The sequence below is a fragment of the Balaenoptera ricei genome, chromosome 14 (genome assembly GCF_028023285.1).
Source record: "Balaenoptera ricei isolate mBalRic1 chromosome 14, mBalRic1.hap2, whole genome shotgun sequence".
NCBI lineage: Eukaryota > Metazoa > Chordata > Mammalia > Artiodactyla > Balaenopteridae > Balaenoptera > Balaenoptera ricei.
The window spans coordinates 43474019-43494173 of record NC_082652.1 but is presented as its reverse complement, the minus strand read 5'-3'; the positions used below and the strand labels follow the sequence as shown (position 1 = coordinate 43494173).

Sequence of the window (20155 nt, the reverse complement as noted above, 5' to 3'; positions counted from 1 at the left end):
ACCATCTGATAAGTTACTAACCTAGAACATGGAAACTAGACTTTGCTGAAAATGAGTTCTATACTAGGGTCCGGAGGAGACATGGTCCTGCTGATGAACCTGGGGCAGTAGAAGATGCTGCGACTCAGCACTCAGGGGTCCTATTACTCACAACAAGAAATGGACATTTTTTCCTCAGTGTATAAATCCCCATGGAGACAGAGTCATAGAGCTAGTGTCTTGTTGATAAAAAGCCATGGGCACCAGATTCACTGGTCACTGGGAGTTTATCAGGGATTGAAAGATACCTTCAACTTCCCTCCTTTCATCCCTGATCCAGATGCACAGCTCAGAAGTACCCACATATTATGTGTTTTCCCAGATTTGCAGCCACTGAAATACCAAGATATAAAATATGTTCTCTTGAAAAGGCCACCGGGCATGGAGTGAAGACATCATCACTCCATAACCACCAAGTCTGGATAGATGTTTCTAACAGGAGTGTTCCCAGAAGCAGGAGAGGAAATAAAGATACTGTGAAAATAAGGAGCTTTGTTCTGAGGCATAAAAGCTGAGCAGATGATCACAGTTTCTGTGTGGTTTATGCAACATAATGGGAAACCCAAAGTCCAGGCAGCACTAGCTCGAATCATGGTTTTCTAGAAACAAGAGCCCAGTACCCTCTCGGCCATGCTGATTATTTGGGACTGTCCAATAGCGCATCTGTTCTTGGTACCCAACATATGTAGTTTAAATTGCAGAAGAGAAGCAGCCAAAGGTTTGGCAATGTCCACTGCACACTCTAGAGTTGACTTCAGCACATGTGGCCATCTCAAGGTAGCTCGGTACAAAGGATAGTATTCACGTGGACTTAAGAGCAAGGAAACACTCTTTTAATTACACATGTGATGGCACTGAGAGCCCTGTAGAGTAAACATGTGCCATATGGTAAGAAACACAAGGTATGGAGCCAGACAAGTCTGAATTTTAATCCCAGCTCTAGGAGTTGCCAGTCGTAAGACACCAAGTAAGTTTAATGGAAACGTGATCGTAACCACCTGACAGAGGTGGGGTGAGGATGAACTTGTTGAAGCAGTGCCTGGCACACGTGAAGCGCTCTGTCGATATTCATCCCAAACCCACCCTCACCACTCATCCTCTCCCTACGGCCTTGGTCCAGCAGCTGTGCTTTAACTAAAGGAGGCCAGAGCCCTGACAGGGGCCAAGACGTGAAAACCAACCCTCCCTGACAACTGGTATAAATACATCCTTCCTTGCTCAGGAGGGAGCGTGCTCTGGACCTGGGAATCTCAATATATGGGCCATGAGTTGCAGGTGAAGCAAGAGTCCTCCCATTGGTCTGAGAACTGATCCAGAAGTGCGCACCTTGTCTTTGGTTTTCACAAGTGCGTGGTGCTCAAATCCATGCACTTTCATCTTGTTACAGTATAGGCTGTAGTCTAGTTGCTAGTGGCTGCAGTTATGGGCGGCCCTAAGAAAATCCCCTGTGTGAAGCCTGAGACTTCCTTCCCCCTACTGTGGGCAGTTCTCTCTTGTGTGGGGAGTAGATGGAGTTAATAGACTGTGATTGTATTTCTGAGCAAGGTACGTCAAGATATGTTTGCTCCTTACAAGAAACAGATTATAGAATCATAGTGAGGAAAGGGGGGTGATGACGCAGTGTCTGCAGGACCTTTAGAGAATTACGCTTGCCTGCTTGCTTGATGGTAGTTGTGTCTCTATAAATAGGTTAGGCAGGATCCTATCCATCAGTGTCTCGATATAAGAGAATTGTGGTTGGTCAACATGAGCCCTGCCATTGTCACGACCACTCTCCCAGTTGGTGTTGTGTTCCCAGGGCTCAAGTAACCTTGGACCAGTAAGTAATGGGTGGGGAAGAAACAGTTCCCCAGGTAAATGCTACTTCCTGGGACTGGAGCTTTGCCTAAAGAAAAGAACAGGAAAGTTTGGACTGCCCCTGGCTCCTCCCTCCCGCCTTCTTCCCCCGCTTCTCCATTCGCACAGTTGCACTTACTGAGGCTGGGCTCCAGGGGGCAGGCGGCCCTCTGTGATCTTCCCATGTCCAGCACGGGCTCATTCTGTACCAGCTCTGGGGAATGAGGTTGTACAGACACTGAAGGCTCCCAGCCTCAGGCTAAGGGATCGGGACCAGTGGCACTCATACCTGGCCTTGAGAAGAAAGGGAGACCAAAAGGAGTTGGCTATGGCCATGGATACTTCTTAGTAGCCATTTCAACGACATCTTGAAACAAACCGTCATCTTCAGGAGAAACTATCTATCTTGAAAACCCTCAAAACACTTTAAAATTTATTATTAATAAAATAATATTCTTAAAATGAAAGTGATACAATTTATCTTAATGCATGAAGAGATAAGACTTTGCAAATATATGCTGGATCATCACTTTGTTTTGTCAGTCATCTATCCCCTCTGACCCCCTCTGACCCGCCCCCCCCACCCCACCCCGCCACTCTACTCCTCCTTGCCTCTCTGCCTTGCTTTGCTGGGAGTTTATGTCATACATTCTTCCTTTGCATTCTTTCTCAGCCTGAAATCCTGAAAAGAAATCCCTCTCAGCACGGCCCCAGGTTCCCCAGGGCACAATCTGGTGCCCCAGGCCACCCTCCCATCCTAGCACAGGCCCATGGTAGCACCAAAGAGTGAGTCGCCTGCTCTAGACTGAGAGGGTTGGGCCGACACTGAAGAGGCAGCCCTGAGTAAAGCTGAGTTGTCAAATATTGCAGGCGACATAAGCCAGAGGGGTGTGTGTGTGTGTCACTCAAAGGTGCTGACACAGGCGAATCTGATCTGGGGCTGGCAGATGCTTAACCAAATAAGACAAATGGAGTGTATCCTGCCACTGTCACTGCTGCCCTCACAGTTGGCATGGCTGTCTCAGGGCTCAAGTAGCTCAAGTAGTGGATGGCGAAGAAACAGGTCCTTGAGTATACGCTGCTTTCTGGGACTGGGTTCTCACCTGTGCTGAAGCCCTGTGTGCCTTAAACAAGTTAAATGAAGAGCCTCCATTTCTTCATCTGGAAAGTGGAAGTGAAAGATTATCATGGCAGCAAGAGTGCCTGCTACGGGTCGGCACGTAGCAGGCACTCAGTAAACAGCAGACATTGTGATCATCTCTGCCTCTCTGTCTAGGAAATGCCTTCAAGGCCCATAAATTCAGCTAGCACCTCCACAAGCCAACACCTCCCAAATCTGTATACCCAGCTCTGAAGTCTCGATATTGATGTCCAGATTTCCCAAGGTACCTCAAACTCCAGAGCTCTGAACTTGAAGATAGTGAGTACCCACATCCACTCCCTAGCCTCTCATAACACCTACTGCTCCTGTTTCCTCTCTCTGGGAGATGGGAATCCATTCTTTCTACTTCCTTCACTCTCCCAGTCTGGTCAATTTCCTAAATTTGCCTCAGATAATTCCCTTTTGACCGCATTGTCTTAGTTCTTCTCCTAAGAATTCCTTATGGACAGTCACAGTTGTCTTTTAGATGATCCCCCTACCCCCAGTCACACCTCCCTGATGCTACTAGAATGTTCATTCTAAGTCCCTGCCTTACTGAAAATCCCTGTCACCTATGTGGCAAAGTCTAGACTCTTTATATGGGCACAAGGCCCTCCGGAGTGAATCCCAATCTGCTTGCCTCTCCCTCTCATCTGAACCTGGTCCCTCAAGTGTCCCCTTGATGGTACCTTCCCATCCTGGTTGGTCCACGTGTCAGCTTCCCAGTCATCCTCCCAGACTCCTCTCAGGCATCTACCTCCTCTCTGAAATTTGCCCCCAAAAAATCTCTTGAGAAAAATTAAGTACTCTTTTCTATGTTCCACAAATACCCTATGCACTCTTCCATTATAACAATTATCACATCTTTTTCATAAACTGCTTTTTTTTTTAATCAACCCAGTTAAACTTTGGCTTCCTCAAGGGTCCATAAATTTGATCTACTTCATCCATTTCTACAAGGCCAAAAACAGTATTTAGTGGTAGTTCAATACATGTATGTTGAATGAATGAATGATCAACATCCTTGCATTACATAGTTTCCATCAGCCCCACAATAGCAGATCAAGTTTTGCAGAATTACAACCCTTGTCGACTGCATAAAGCCAGTGTGCGTTAGTTGCCTGAAAAGGGGGGAGTATAGGAGTGATATTGCTTTTGCTTCCATTAAATTCAAAACATATATTTATGCAAAATACTATTCTAGATGCTAGTGGAGACAATATAGATTTATAAGCCTGTACACTGACCTTTAATAAACTTAAAATTAATTGGAGAGCTAGTCACCTAGACAACCAACTATAACAGCTAACTAGAGTAAAACGAAAAGTGCTAAACAGAGGACTTAACACCCAAACTGAGTAGACTTGTCTTTGTACCCTGCAGTCTCATTTCTGCACTCCCAGCCTCCAATAGCTTCCCGCTGGAGCCTTTGCCACTATGGTAATAGATTAATTAATTGTGTAATTATTTGATTTTTTTCCTCTATGTATATGAGCTCCAAGGGGGCAAGGACCACATTTGTCTTATCCACCAAGCCAGCCCTGGCATCTAGTGCAGTGCCTGATGTGTAGTAAGGGCTCCATGACTTTGAGGGGGAGAGAGGAAGAGCAATTAATTTAACTGTTGAAGATCAGAGGAGACTTCACAGGGGAGGTACATTAGGCTTTAAAAACTAAGAAGAGTGAGACTTTCAAATTTACTGCAGAGTTCATAAATATTCCACAATTTTTCTTCATTAGACTTCTTTGAATACTCATTTTTTTGATCTGTGGTTACATGTCTTTCAGCTAATTTTGCAATAATATCCACTCTTTAAAGGCATATATGGAAAACTATAGCTTTCTGCCAGAGTTTACAGTTTAGCTGTGGCTGAAGGAGTTTCTCCAGAGAGAAAATCAAATAGCAGTGTAAGCTGGAATAAAGTTATTTTCCTTACAGGTGGTACAGACTAAGTGCTGAAGTTGTTTCAAAGAGAGTAGAATCCCTCACTGGAGACCTGGGTGGTTTTCATGGGGACAGTGGGATTTTATATCAGCTTCGGAGATTTGGGAAGTCCCAAGAATGGAGGAGAACATGGATGGGGGATGCTGAGAGACTGATAGAAACAAGTAGAGGACAGAGAACACATCAGGAAAGGAGCAGAACACAAAGTGACAAGAGGCCCGGTGGTAACAGGCTGCCCATACCAAGCTAAGGAGTCAGGACTTTAGTGTATATGTAGTTGAGCCAGTTCCAATTTTAAGGGTTGAAAAACAAAATATTTTAGGAAGACTAATTTGGCAGTACTTTTCAGGAAGCCTAATTAGGAGGCTACTAAAGAATATCCAATTAAGAAATAATAAGTAAAAAAGAAGTTTTTTTGAAAGGCATTATGAGATGTAAACTAACCAGTTTACTTTCTGATTGTTAAAGCATCCCTCAGATTTTGTCAGTGCGGACCAGAATGTAATAGAACCATTTCAGAAACAGAAGAGAGTGCAGGAAGAGTCAGTTTTGGAAGGAACAGGATAAGTTTGGCTTTATATGCCTTTGCTTTAGGGACAGTCTGAACAAAATACCCTGAAGGAAAATGGGAATGTAAGAGTTTACTCTTATTATTATTGTTGTCGTTATTGTTATTATAACAATCATGATGGAAATTCATTGGTATAAGCCTCCAATTTAAAATACCATTAACCTTGATATTAGTAGTCCAAACCCCTCAGTCTTTGCTGTGATTAAAAGGAAGTGGAATAGGGGGCTGGTGGGGGAGGGAGGGATGTCACCACATCCTAGTAACTGTTTTTTTTCACCTTAAATATATACAATTTTTATTTGTCAATTATACCTCAGTTAAGCTAGGGGAAAGGGGAGGTTTGTCTAAGAGGAGTCAGAAATGAGATTAACTTGGTTCAACTGCATTGGACAAAATATATACCATGAAGTCCATATGGCTGAATGCATCAAGGTAACAGCCATGTTCTGTAGTAACTGTTTTTATAAGGTGAGTGATGGTGAAGTGAGGCGTTGCTTGGAGAGGGTCCCATGGCCATCCAACAAGAAGGCTCATGGGGTATCAGTACCTAGAATTAAGCCTTTGTCCGTACCTTGATTTGGTCAGAGCTGAGGAAACAGACTGGTCCTCAATAAACTAGTAGGAGGCTGAAGTCAAATTTATGCGCAATGAATTTTTCCCTTGTGTAGTAATCTCCCCAGTCAAACCAGTGATTGGAAAGTAGCTTGGGGAACAGGGACCTCCAGCAAAGGGAAGCGGATGAAGGTGAAGGGTATTTCATCTGGTCTGTGTGAGGCCTGATGTGACACCCTGCCTACAATAGAGCATTTGTCTCTGCTTACTGAAATATTCATGTCCACCGTATTTGGAGTCTTTCTCTTCTGGATGGTATGAGATGAACTCTTACTTTTTACTTTCCTTTGCTATGCTCCAGTTCAGTGGACCCCAAATGCCGTTATTGCCTGTGGAGTACCTGGGGAGCTTGTCTAAATTAGAGTCAGGACCCCATCCCCAGATTCTTTTTGGGGTGTCCACAGTGATATCTAGGAGTCCAGATGGCTGGCAAGCCTCCAGGAGTTACCAAGCCGCACTGAGTGACTTTGAACCAATCTGACTTCGCAGGCAGGTAAGGCTCCCACCTCCATGCCTACTTTAGCATGAGCAGTTCTACCTGTGCCTATTTTATTTGTCTTCTCTTCTGCCAAAGATTTGTTTGAATACAGATTTTCGGCACCTTAAAAGAATCGGTCAATTATTTATCTAAGTTAACCTTGATCTTCTGATTAGCACTGTTTTTCTTCGACAAGGTCATAAAACAACTGCTTAGAAGCCCATCATTGAATTGTAATCACATTCACTCATTCAACAATTATTTATTGGTCATCTTCTATGCGTCAGGCAACGTGCTAGGTACCAGAGAGCCAACAAAGAACAAGAAAGATTAGACTTCTGCAGTCATATTCTAGTGCAAGCGATGTGGATGGGGTGAAAATAGACAACTTAGAAGTAAAACAATCATTTCATATTGTGATAAATGCTATGAGAAAAATAAGCAGGGTTCAGTGGGAAAAAATCTCAGAGGGGAACATAATTTAGACAAGGTGAACAGGAAACAAATCCTTACAGAGGTGACTTCTGAGTGCCACCAGGCATGCTGGCTGCTAAGAGCTTGAATAACATAGTGACAAGTGGTCATAGAATTGCAAAACTGGAAGCAATGATGTGCTGGAAGGTTAGACAATGAGGGTCAGAGAGGTGATGGAGGTGGCGCAGCCTCTGTCAGTGGCAAGGTCCATGTGAAACGGAGAGACTTCTACGAAAGGCAAGGTGGTCAAGAGAGCAGAGAGTTCATTGCGTGTCAGAGTCACTACACATGATGACAAGAGTGGAGGTGAAGAAGCAGAGTCTGAGCCGGGAGCTAAACTCGTCAGTGCATGAAGATGAAAGGTCAGTGGGAAAAGCAGATGACAGCATGGGGAGAGGAAAAGGGAGGTTGAGCAGGACACACGTGCTTCACAGAAGCAGGAGGGTTTTGCTGGGGGGTGTCCTGGAAGCCACAGGGAAGGACAAGGAAATAGCTCCCTGTCTTCTGGCCTGAGGGACAAGCTGCCCAAAGAACTGAAGTTTCATCTACTTGAAAAAGTGCAAGGGAAGCAGAGATTTGGGGGCCATCCAGGTTTCATTAGAAAAAGTCATGGAAAAGAAACATTCCAGAAGTCTCTGGAGATTAAAGAGGAATTTGATGACCACAAGCCGAAGATCCAGAGGGCACAGTGGAAGGCTGATTTCGTTTTTCTTTTTGTTAATGGGGCAGGGAGAGAATTAATTGGGGCATATGTAGAGACACACAAATAACATTCTGGATAATAATGGACAACCGGCGAACCTTGAAATTCACTAGGTCACTGGGATAAAATACTATTATGATGAAGACTGCTATTAAAACCATAATAGCAATTATTATTTATAGTTGGAGTTGTTGAAGACGTAGCAGCAGAAGTGTAGTGGCAGTTTGATTTCAGGGCTGCGCTAAGCACTTCCCATGCTGTCTACCAATAACCCTATGATCTTTCAAACCTCAAGTCAAATTTTACATTATATGTGAAAATTTTCTGGACTACAAGTTGTTGATCAGGGTAAAGAGGGATTCAAGGCTTTCAAGTCACCCTGGCAGTCTCTGAGAAGACCGCAGACAAATGCTTTTAGAGTTGAAACACCAAGTAGTTGGCTCGGTGGTGTGGAGGAGCTTGGCAGCTGTTTTATGGGGCTACGCAAGTTGGTGTATGGTGATCAGGGGTTACTCAGTCAATATTCTTCCACTAGAAAGAAGCATCTCTCCTTAAAGCTCAGCTAGTGGAAGGACTGTGAGGCTTGGAGGTGACTCCATACACAGTGCTTCATTCCTCTGCTCTTTTTGCTCAATTTGCTAGAAAATTCCTAATCATCCTTGAAGACCTAATTTGACTCATACATTCATTCCTTCATGTAACAAATATTTGAGAGCAATAACTAGAGACTACAGACCGTTCTTGACCCTGAGAACATAATAGTAAATAGATCTATATCTATAGTTACCTACCTCTGTCTATATATATACACACATCTCCTCTAGGAAACATTCCCCAGCACTTCCTCCACACCTAGGCTGGTGGCCCTATGCTTTACTCCCCCCAGCACATCATTTATTCATTCATTTTTCCAATACCATGCTGACAACCCTACCTGTATAGCCTCAGTCCAGTCTTCTCAACCATCTCTTTCTAGTCTAAGTGAGATCATATTACTTCTCTGCTCAGAACACTCCAAAGCCTCTGTAGTTTAACCAGAGTAAAAGTCAAGGTTCTTACAAGTTTTGTCACTATCAGAGGATGCCACCTTGTAAACCCCATCTCCCATGTCTTCCTTTACCCAGTCACTTCCGCGAGTTGTAGGAAGGATATAGTCAGATGAAGAGCTGACAGTAAATGGGTTGATTCATCCCACTGACAAGAGAAATAAATTCTTATTCCACTTTTGATACAATTTTATGTAGCAGGACATCAAGTAGACTTTTTTGGTTTCCCTAGTCTTTCTTCACTTGGGAAAGAGGGAAGGGCTCATACATGAATGAAATTGTATGATAACATGATTATAGTTATGAAATTATTGTGATAAATGAATTTAGAAAAATAAAACATTTTCCAAGGGAAAAAAATATATATCACTTTTTGCAAGTGCTTGGAAAACTGAAGTAGTCACCAGAATTTTATAATTGGCCTTGCTACAATTTTAAGTTGTAATTTATTACTTTGAACTGTTCTGCGCATTACAGAATGTCCCCCAAAACAACAAAAATTTCAATCCAAATACAGCTACATTTTGTATCTACAATCAGATGCACTAAATCAATGCTTGAAGGTAACACACTCCTTAATAGCTCAAGAATCGTTGACCTACAAAACGATGGAGTTATATTTTATTGCATTACAGGCAAAGCTTAGATAGGAAATTCAGGGCCTTTTCCTTTCTATCTTGTGTATACCTTTTTTTTTTTTTTTTTGCGTTTTGTAAGATTATATAATTGATACCCACAGATGCAAAGACAGTACAAAAACAATAACAAACTTACTATGATCATAGATTCAAATCAATAACTAGTAGTTTTATCCCAATAATATTCAGATAATTTAATATGAGAGTATTAATGTAATGCAGCACATGAACATTAAATGAATAACATCATAGTAGCCCAAATATATATACTATAAAATGTGAAGCTTTGGTTCAAAGTGATGCATGGATACCATTTTCATCATTACGTTTTCTATGAAGAAGCTTATTACAAAATGTATATTCCACATGCTTTGCTAAATTGTTCCGGCAGCTTACACGAAATGTGTGCCCCTTGATAGCGTTTTAAAACAAATATTTTAAGTTCCTTATCAAATACCCACATTTGTGAATGTGCTTTCAACATTTCCCCTTCTCTATTTTAACAGAACCCCAAGTCCCACATGTCCGAGGAGCCCAAGAATAAAGAGGAAAATCTACTCAACTCTGAGAGGCCTACTAGGGTCTTCACAGAGAACAACCACTCCCAAGGAGAGGCGCAAGTTTTGAGTAGGATCACAGGGTCACCAACAATTCAGTTGATTGAAAAACATCACGGGACTAAGACCCTTTTCAGGAAGTTCAGCGAAATGAATTGGCCAGTGGACATACGCCCTTTAAACAAAAGCTTAGTCACAGATAGCAAATGGAAGAGAATTGATGCAACTCAAGAAAAACGCAGGTCTTTCCTTCAGGAATTTTGCAAGAAGTACGGTGGGGTGAGTCGTCCTCAATCCCATCTTTTTCACATGGTCTCCAGGATCTATGTAGAAGATAAACACAAAATTTTATACTGCGAGGTACCAAAGGCTGGCTGTTCCAACTGGAAAAGAATTCTGATGGTACTCAACGGATTGGCCCCCTCCGCGTACAACATCTCCCATGATGCTGTTCATTACGGGAAGCATTTGAAAAAGCTCGACAGCTTCGACTTAAAAGGGATTTATACTCGTTTAAATACCTACACCAAAGCTGTGTTTGTTCGTGATCCCATGGAAAGATTAGTGTCTGCATTTAGGGACAAATTTGAACACCCCAATAGTTATTACCATCCAGTATTTGGAAAGGCAATTATAAAGAAATATCGGCCGAATGCCTGTGAAGAAGAATTAAATAATGGATCTGGCGTCAAATTCAAAGAGTTCATCCACTATTTGCTGGACTCCCACCGTCCAGTAGGAATGGACATTCACTGGGAAAAGATCAGCAAACTCTGCTATCCGTGTTTGATCCACTATGATTTTGTAGGAAAATTTGAAACTTTGGAAGAAGATGCCAATTACTTTTTACAGCTGATTGGAGCTCCAAAAAAGCTGAAATTTCCCAACTTTAAGGATAGGCACTCTTCTGATAAAAGAACCAATGCTCAGGTGGTGAGACAGTATTTAAAGGATCTGACTAGAACTGAGAGACAATTAATCTATGACTTTTATTACTTGGATTATTTGATGTTTAATTATACAACTCCATTTTTATAGTGTGCATTCATTTTCTAAAACCCTGGATGTACTTCATGATGATGGCCTCAAATCAGCTAGCTGTAATTTTCCTATAATTCTCTCTATGAGAAAAATTTAACTAAGTGCAGTTGTCTTGATTTAATGAAGATTTTTACCGAAGAGTATGAAACCAATTGGCACAAAGTTATAGGAAAATTACCACAGAGACATGTAAACAACTTCAGTTGCTCTAAAATGTTTGGAAAAGAGCTGCTTTTGCATTATGGATTATATTATAGAAGCAGTAACCTAGCCAGCTGCTACATTAGGTACAACTGCCTCTTGCAAGGGTAGGAAAAGCGATCTAAAATGGCATGAGTGTATGTCGCCATCCTGGAATCTGTTGTCTAAAGTGTATGGAGATATTTTTAGCAGTCTGTGGCATATGAATCAAAAGTTGCATAGTCTTCTTGCACCCCTGGAAATCTTTCCATCAACTGTAATGATAAATCAATTTGGAAATGGTGTTTTGGACCTGAACATTTTACTTTAGATTGGAAGGCATGATGTGATTTACAATATGAGAATATAGCAGAAAAACCAGATGAATCTATGGCTTTTTCTATTCAACAGCCAATAAAAAATGCACAACATGCTAAGATCAAAGCAACAAAAGTAACCTTCCTCTTCCAGAAAAACTTGAGGGAATTGATTCTGTTTCCTTTTGAGCCCTTTTTGCAGAGACAAAATGAACGTAACCACTAAAGGTCTTCACTTTTGAAGCAGGCGACTGAGAAATTTAAGCCTCATCAGATATAAATGTGCTCCTCGTTCTGGTTTAATTGGGCAGGGGGGAAATTGTTTCAGGATGGAATAATCATCAAAAACAAAAGTTGCCACTCTGAATATAGACCTCAAACAATAACAAAGTTTTATAAGAATATTATTTGAATCAAAGCACCATGTGCATAGCTTTATATGTGGAATGTACTCTAAGAATAGCTTTTGTCTAATTATTCAGCTTGGGAATGACTTTTTAAAAACTAATATACCACTTCAAAGATAGGTTACGTTCTAGAGAATAAACATAGAGCCCCTAGAAACGTTTTTTTAATAGGCTTATGCATAAACAAAATAAGGTATTTTCTTTTCAAGTTTAAATATTCTATACTAACAGAATCAAATACTATTGTATTCAGTCAATCAAAGTCTTTGGAAAATAGGACCATGTGTCACCCCTATGGAAAGTTGTAATGCATTTTGGAAATTTTTTCCAAGGAACCCTAAATCTGCAGACGCGTTTGGATGGGAAATTTATTTTAATTGGTCGACGGTTACTCTGAGTTAAGCAAACCGCACATTCAAACCCTGTTTAAACACATTTCTTGAATATGTTCCTCTTCTCAAACTATCGGTTTTTTGTGTTTTGTTTTGTTTTGTTTTGTTTTTTTGGCCGTGTTGGGTCTTCATTGATGCACGGGCTTTCTCCAGTTGCGGCGAGCGGGGGCTACTCTTTGTTGTGGTGTGCGAGCTTCTCATTGCGATGGCTTCTCTTGTTGCGGAGCACAGGCTCCAGGCGCACGGGCTTCAGTAGTTGCAGCATGCGGGCTCATTAGTTGTGGCATGCAGTCACTAGAGTGTGTGGGCTCAGTAGCTGCGGCACACAGGCTTAGTTGCTCCATGGCATGTGGGATCTTCCTGGACCAGGGATCAAACCCGTGTCCCCTGCATTGGCAGTTGGATTCTTAACCACTGTGCCACCAGGGAAGTCCTATCATTTTTTCTTGTCAGTAAATATTCAGTAATGCCTCTCAAAGAAAAGTAGGTATTAATATATGAATATTAATAGACCAAGAGAGTTACAACTGTGCTTATTTCATTTTGACTTCCCATTTCATGGCTGAGTTTTCATGAACTGCTTCATTCTTTACACCCGCCTGCCGCATCCCATCTGTCTCCCGAGGAGAGGGGAACTGCAGCAGGCCGCCAGATCATAAGTATTAAACCTTCTAAACCAAACTTTTACTACTTTTCCACTCCATTTACTCTTGCCTCTAAACCGTACACTTAAGCTGTGCTCTCCGTTTTTAAGTAGTTTCACTCTAGAGTAATCTAAATTGTGTAATTTAAATTTTGCTATACCGTGTAGAGTGGATTCCTAGTCAGTTAGAGACATTGAACTTATCTTTTTATGGAGAAAAAGAGAGAAAGAATAGAAAATATGCCAAGCAGCCTGACATTTTATTCCTAAACTACACAAAACTAGTTTTAGATGGGATCTGCTATAAAGGATAGGGGAAGTTTTATCAAAGTTATTCCTAAAACCGTATAAAGAACAAACAAAAAAACTTTCTTTTCATAACTTTGGGGAAAAAAATGGAAAGAAGCATCCTCTCTTACTAACATTTCTAATGCACTTAAGAGGATGGAGTATATATATATATATATATATATATATATATTTATTTATATATATATATATTTATATATATATGTTTATATAAAAAAACCAATCATATATATGTATATATATGATTGTTTGGCATCGGCGGTAGAGAAGAAGGGTGAGAGGAAGTGAACGATACAGTGCTCTCTAGCAAAGCCGTTCTATATCTTACACTGTAAAAGCTCCTTTCCCGACCCTTTCCGCAGACCCTATGTAACCGTAGGGAGCCGTTCTGTCATTCTTTTCCTCAGTGGACTCTCTGATGCCAGCTGGCATCCTGTGTGGTTGATTTCCAGGGGCCATGTGTGTTTTTAGGTAGGAAGAACATTCTTAATGTACCTGCTCTCCCTTTTAAATGATGTCTTTTCACATTAGGACCAAAGAAGCCATCATCATCCTGGATTCCTTGGGATTTTAAATACATTTCCCGTTTATCTCCCCTGAATTACTCTATTTCTTAGACCAGCTCATGTTCACCTTTGTCATTTCTGCCTGAGTATAAATGCCAAGTGTAAGCATCACTGTTCCATTGGACACTCACCATTTCTTGGATTTAGTTTCCTAAAGGCAAGTGACCAAATCTGGACTCATCTTCCAGATGTCCAGTGTTCCCATTTTAACATTAGCATGCTTTAGGTGTAGTTGTTAGTCCTCTAATTAAACCCTAAGGATCTTATTTATTTTTATCGACAGCAGTAACACAGGCCCCTTCACTCTGTTATTCTCCTGTCTGGAATTACTATTAGGGTAACAAGTTGGCAATTAAGCCCAAAACTACAGTTATTGAACCTGGTAAACTACCCATGGATATGCATTATTGATGTGATTGTGTCCAGAAACTGCCGTAAACTTCAACGGAGACATTTTTGCACAGGACACCCAACTTTCTGATTTTCACATGTATTTGGAAATATCCATTGTCAATGGGAACATGGGGCCACTTGCTAAATTCTCTAACTTCAAGGTCTATAAATATTATCTAGCAATTCAAGAACTACTTGGACACCATTTATAATGACAAAGAGGAAAAAAGACTGTTAATTACACTTTTTTCATGAATAACTACTCTTCAAAAAGGTGTTACCTCCTAAACACTGTATATTAGTGCTTAGCTGAAGGGAATATATAAGCAGATACAGAGAATTTTTGAATATTAAAGCTCTCTTTGAAAAGATCACTTGCTGAATTAGTATAAGTTGGAATTAGTAAACTGGGGCTGCAATAAACATCCGCTACTCTGAATTCTCATTTGGCCCCTTGGGGCATCTTTAAAACTCCAGGCCTTTGTGGAATTTGGTGAAGCAGAAACTTTGCCCCTGGCTAACATCCCCCGTGTGTCCTGATATTTGAAGAATGGTTGACCAAGGTGTTTAATAGTAGCTCAACCACCTGAGGACCTTAGACCAGGGCTAACATAATTTAGTTCTACCATTAGGGTCATACTGTCTCAATCTTAATCATAATCAATATAGTAATATTCATAATCATAACTAACAGTTATTCAGTACTTAAGTGCTTTTCATGCATTAATTTATTTAATCTCCATGGTCAATCTAAGTTAGGTCTTGTTATATGCACCCCCATTTCCCATGTATAATAAAGGAAGCTAAAGCAGGGTGTGCTTTAGTTAAATTACCAGCTGAAGAGGCATAGCTGGTAATTAGGTGGGGAGGCAGAATGAACCCAAGCAGCAAATACCACTACCAAACACTCTTCTTCTTTTTCTTTTTTAATTAATTTGTTTATTTGTTTTTATTTTTGGCTGTGTTGGGTCTTCGTTGCTGTGCGCAGGCTTTCTCTAGTTGTGGCGAGCAGGGGTTACTCTTCATTGCAGTGCGCAGGCTTCTCATTGTCATGGCTTCTCTTGTTGTGGAGCACGGGCTCTAGGCACGCAGGCTTCAGTAGTTGTGGCATGCGGGCTCAGTAGTTGTGGCTCGCGGGCTCTAGAGCGCAGGGTCAGTAGTTGTGGTGCACGGGCTTAGTTCCTCCATGGCATGTGGGATCTTCCCGGACCAGGGCTCGAACCCGTGTCCCCTGCATTGGCAGTTGGATTCTTAACCGCCGAACCACCAGGAAAGCCTCAAACACTCTTCTTAGAATAGTATAAACTTAACTACTTACTTTTGGTTTCTCTTACCTAAATTCAGAACAGCCAAAGGCAAGAAATATATATTGGCACCTGAAAACTTTTTTGACATTTCAAATCAGCTTATTTCTTTATTCCTGTTGAGTTAAACTGACAAATTCAAAGACTTTATAAAAAATTAGGCTTCCTCTCCCTTCTCCTTTTTTTGTCTTCTTAGTTGATCATGAGACACAAAGTTTTCAAAAAGAGAAAAAGTCGTTGGAACAAATTTAGTCTAACAGAAACAAAATGTCATTTTGACAAGAAAGTCCAGACAGATACAGCAGTGGGCAAGGTCACGGGGGATATAGTTCAAGAGGAAGGGAGTTCGGCCAGTTTTCCGCGCGTCAGCGCTTGATGGCCATTGAAGATGCTCGTGACTCAGCAAGTCAGCCAAAGGGAAAGCTCCATGACTATTGTTAGAAACTAAGCAATTGTGCTCGTATCTTTTTCCTGAGTTCCCATCCCCAGTACTAGTTTAGTAGTTAGATAACCCTAAACTAACTCAGGAAGACTGTAGAAAAGAATAGAGGAGCAGCTTGACTTAAACCAACTGAAAACCACCATGAAAAAAGTCAAATTAAATAAGTGCTCAGCTAGAAGAAGGCAGACTTTTCCTAGGCCTGCGGACGCTCTACCTGAGGAAGGCCAACTCTGAGTCCAACAAAAGAGTATTGCCCTGCATCATTTAATTCTCAGGATTGCCTCGTCCCTCCCGTCTTGGTCTTTCACCAGGATCTTATTCTTCCAGGTGAATTTCTTCAAATCCACTTAAGCGATCATTTTTTCTCATCTCTGAGCCTCTGCTCAAGTCTTACCTTCTATTGAAATACTTTCTCTCTGGACATTCATTTCATGTTAACTCACCAAGGAATCTTTTTAGACTAGTCAATTTTCAAATCTTATCTCTTCATGAACTCTCTCATCAATGGAAAAAGGCAGAATGGTCTCCTCCTGATGTGACATGCATCCGATTCTTCTTCTCCTGCCAATTAATGCAGGCATTCCTTCCCTTCCTTTTTTTTTTTTTTTTTTTTGCTTCATTAATTTATTTGTTCATTTGCTATATCCCTCTTTATATGCATACAAAATCTCTATTGTCATTGGAATGTGTCTTAGGTCTTCCAAGAGTGTTGTTTATTTCACTTTGCATGGTTTCTAGCAAAGCATTGCATGCAAAGAGTTCCTTTAATAAATGTTTTCGTGATGTTGTGTAAAGGTTCCCCGACTGTTTCTCTTAGTGTATAATGTGTATATTTCTGCCTATGACTTTCAGGCATCTATAGGCCCAGTGGATCTAAAGAGGAGGCTCCAGAGCAGGGCAACTGGGGGAAGTGAACCAAGCCACATGCCTTTTCTATACTAACAGTCACACCTTAACCTAAAGTATAGCTGTGGACACAGCAATCTTGTATTGATACATTTCTAAGGTGACATATTTGTTTATGAAGTTTTCAGAGGAAATGTTGAAAAAATGCATAATTCCGGTCAATATAAGAGCCATTTACTGAGCACCTACTGGGTAGCAGACACCAGAAAAATACATACATCACTTGACATGAAGAGTATGTGAAAATACTAAATATTTTAGTATTTAGTAATCTTTAGTAATTTAGTAATCTAGTAATTTAGTAATCTTTAGTAATACTAAAGAGTATGTGAAAATATGAAAGTTACATATTATTCCACCCATCATTCTATAAATGAGAAAACTGAGGGTCAGAGAGGTTTAATGACTAGCTCCAGAGCCAGCTTCCCACCAAGGTCTCTCTGGCTCCAAAGCTAAGACCACACTAGCCGCCTACAGGCCAGATCTGGCCACAGATACTTTTGGTTTGACCTACAATGCATTTTATTTAATATTTGGATTAGTTGGCAACCTTTTAAATTGGGACTCTTTGGTCAGTGATGGGGAATTTCTGTTACCCTCCATCCTACCTGTCTGCCTGAAAACATGCAGAATCAAGGTCAGCCCCTTCAGGTGAGGCCAGAGCTCTCTCTTGTTCATGCTCTCCACCTAGCCATCATCACTCATTTACCTTGCCTGGCTGACTCCTAAGTGTCCCACTCTTCAATCCCTGCTCTGAAGACTATGTTCTTCCATCCACCAAGCTTCCAAAGGAAAAGCGATTTCTGAATATTTTCTTTGTCTATGTTTGCGTTGTGCGATCCATGAGGTCATCACGTTTTGGGTTTCCTTATCCTCACTCGAAATACTGCTTGTCCTTTGGTCTTCTACCCAGTGTGATGGCCAAACAATATTTCATCGTTTAAAGAAATCTCTTTTGACCAACAAAAGAGATGTTGGGAGAAATCCAGTACCTTTCTTTGGCATCCTTCTGTCTTAGCCAGTGGGTACCCCTGGAAATAACAGTCCTTCCCTTCCCCTTCAGCAGAGATGAGTCATTCTCCCATGCCCTCAGAACCTTGGCATCTAGGGACGAAAACTGGTTCACACTGATATATCCAGACTCTTATTCGATAACCTTCCTGCAAAAACTCCTCCTGTTTTGAAGGTGTACTTACTCTTCCTCAACTCTGAAAATTGCCTGTTTCCCAGATTTCTCTGAGGATTTCCCTATCTGGCTCATAACACTCCTCTCCACCCCCTTCCTGCAGTTATCCTGGGTGACGTTAGCATTCCCGATGACTTTCCACCAGCTCTGTTTCTCAATGCTCTAACTTCTCTTTCTCCCACTTCAACTCTTGGACAGCTGGAGAAAACAGAAACACAGCCATGAAAATCAATAGCCACAACTTTTGTCCCCAAAGAGCAAAAAAAACTGTGGTAACCTATATAGTACTTCATTTTATCCATTCATTTCCTCAAAATATATCCAAGGCTTAGAAAAATGTTCTTCAGAAATATTTTGAATTGAAATGTACTTGGCACGCTAGAGTAATTACCGAATTAAAATGACAATATTACTAGGGTGACTGTAATTATCCTTAGGAAAAAATAAATCCTGACTTAGTTTATCAGTTCTTCAAAAAATATAATGTATGGACCACCTGGACCAAATTTTTGTTAGAAACAGATTTCTGTAGCCCACCCAGGATGCACTGAATCAGAATCTCTTGAAACCCACTTGGGAATTTTTTTTAACAATCTCCGGGGATGAGTCTTACATACAGCAAAGTTTGAGCACCACTTATATGTGTGTGATTTTTTAAAAACCCTGGTCGATTGTAAGTGGTAATAAAGCCTGCTCCTTTCATTCCATTGCTCTGTTGAAAAGTTAAAAACTCTCAACTGAGAGATGGGTCAGCAGGTGGTGGTACCAAAGCCTGGCATGGGATTTTGACCAGTGCTGAAGCAGAAACTTGGCATCTGAGGCTGCCAGCTGCAAGAACTAGAGCTGAAATGAAGTGAGTTATGGGGACAGCGCTGGACACTGCCCAGGCTTTTTGAAAGCTTTCAGGATGAAATGGGGAGATGGAAACTTTCCCCTTTTGAAACACAAAAGACAAATGTGTACTGAGGGCAATTCTGGCAACTCAACTCCACACTAAACCAAGTGAAGACAGGATGAGTTTCTCCAATAAAAAATTAAAAAACCTTTTTCAAATTGAACTAAGATGATTGAAAATGGAAAATATTTGCTATTTGGGTTATTAGTTTGAAAGCAAGTGCCCCAGGAAATATTTTGCAATTAACTTAAATCATAAGAATGTACATTTCTTGGGCTTCATTAAAGAATTTGTCTCTCCTTTCCTTTCTGTGAGGTTGAACCACATAACATTGTCAACATCTGAGTACTTCTGACATACAATCACAGCATTTTTAATGTTCCCACTCTGAGTTCTACTGCTGCCTACCAAATTCTAGCTACACTAGCATTTGCCTGGAGTATTAGAAATCGCCTCTGGAAAACGCCCTACCCCTCACCACTCTTCCCTTTTCTTTTCTCTTTTTTCTCTTTTTTCCTTTTTAAATGTTTGATTGCGGTTAAATACACATAACCTAAAATTTACCATCTTAACCATTTTTAATTCGTCATGCAACCATCACCACCATCCGTCTCCAGAATTCTTTTCATCCTCAAAACTGAAGTGTCATACCCATTATTATTTAAATAACTCCCTCTCCCCTTCCTCCAGCCCCCGGTAACTGCATTCTACTTTGCATCTCTATGAATTTGACTACTCTAGGTACACCATATAAGTGGAATCATACAGTTTCTGACCTTTTGTGACTGGTTTCTTTCACTCAGCAAAATGTCCTCAAGGATCACCCACGCTGGAGACATGTCAGAATTGCCCTCCTTTTAAAACTGAATAATGTTCCCTTGTACATATAACTTCTCCCTTTAATCCACTCTGCACACTTCGAAAATAAACTTCCTACAGCATCATTCTGCTCCCAGCTTCTCATTGCCTGGCTTTAAGACCCTCAGCAATATAACTTTTACCCAGTATTACCTGATAATGGCATCAGACCCATTATTATCCAGCCAAATTGAACTATCACATTCCCTGAAAATATCCTTGCTCTTCTCCCTATTTTGTTCCTACTATTTGCACTGCCTGTGGTGTCCATTCTTCT

General features: G+C 41.0%; 1 protein-coding gene across 1 annotated transcript in view; it reads left to right on the top strand.

Moving 5' to 3' along the window:
* CHST9 (carbohydrate sulfotransferase 9) overlaps nt 1-11077 on the top strand; it is a 241906-nt gene extending 230829 nt beyond the window's left edge. The window contains exon 5 of the mRNA XM_059894450.1: nt 9989-11077. Coding sequence (XP_059750433.1) covers nt 9989-11077 — 1089 coding nt within the window. The remainder of the gene's footprint in view (nt 1-9988) is intronic.
* The last annotated feature ends 9078 nt before the right edge of the window (nt 11078-20155 follow it).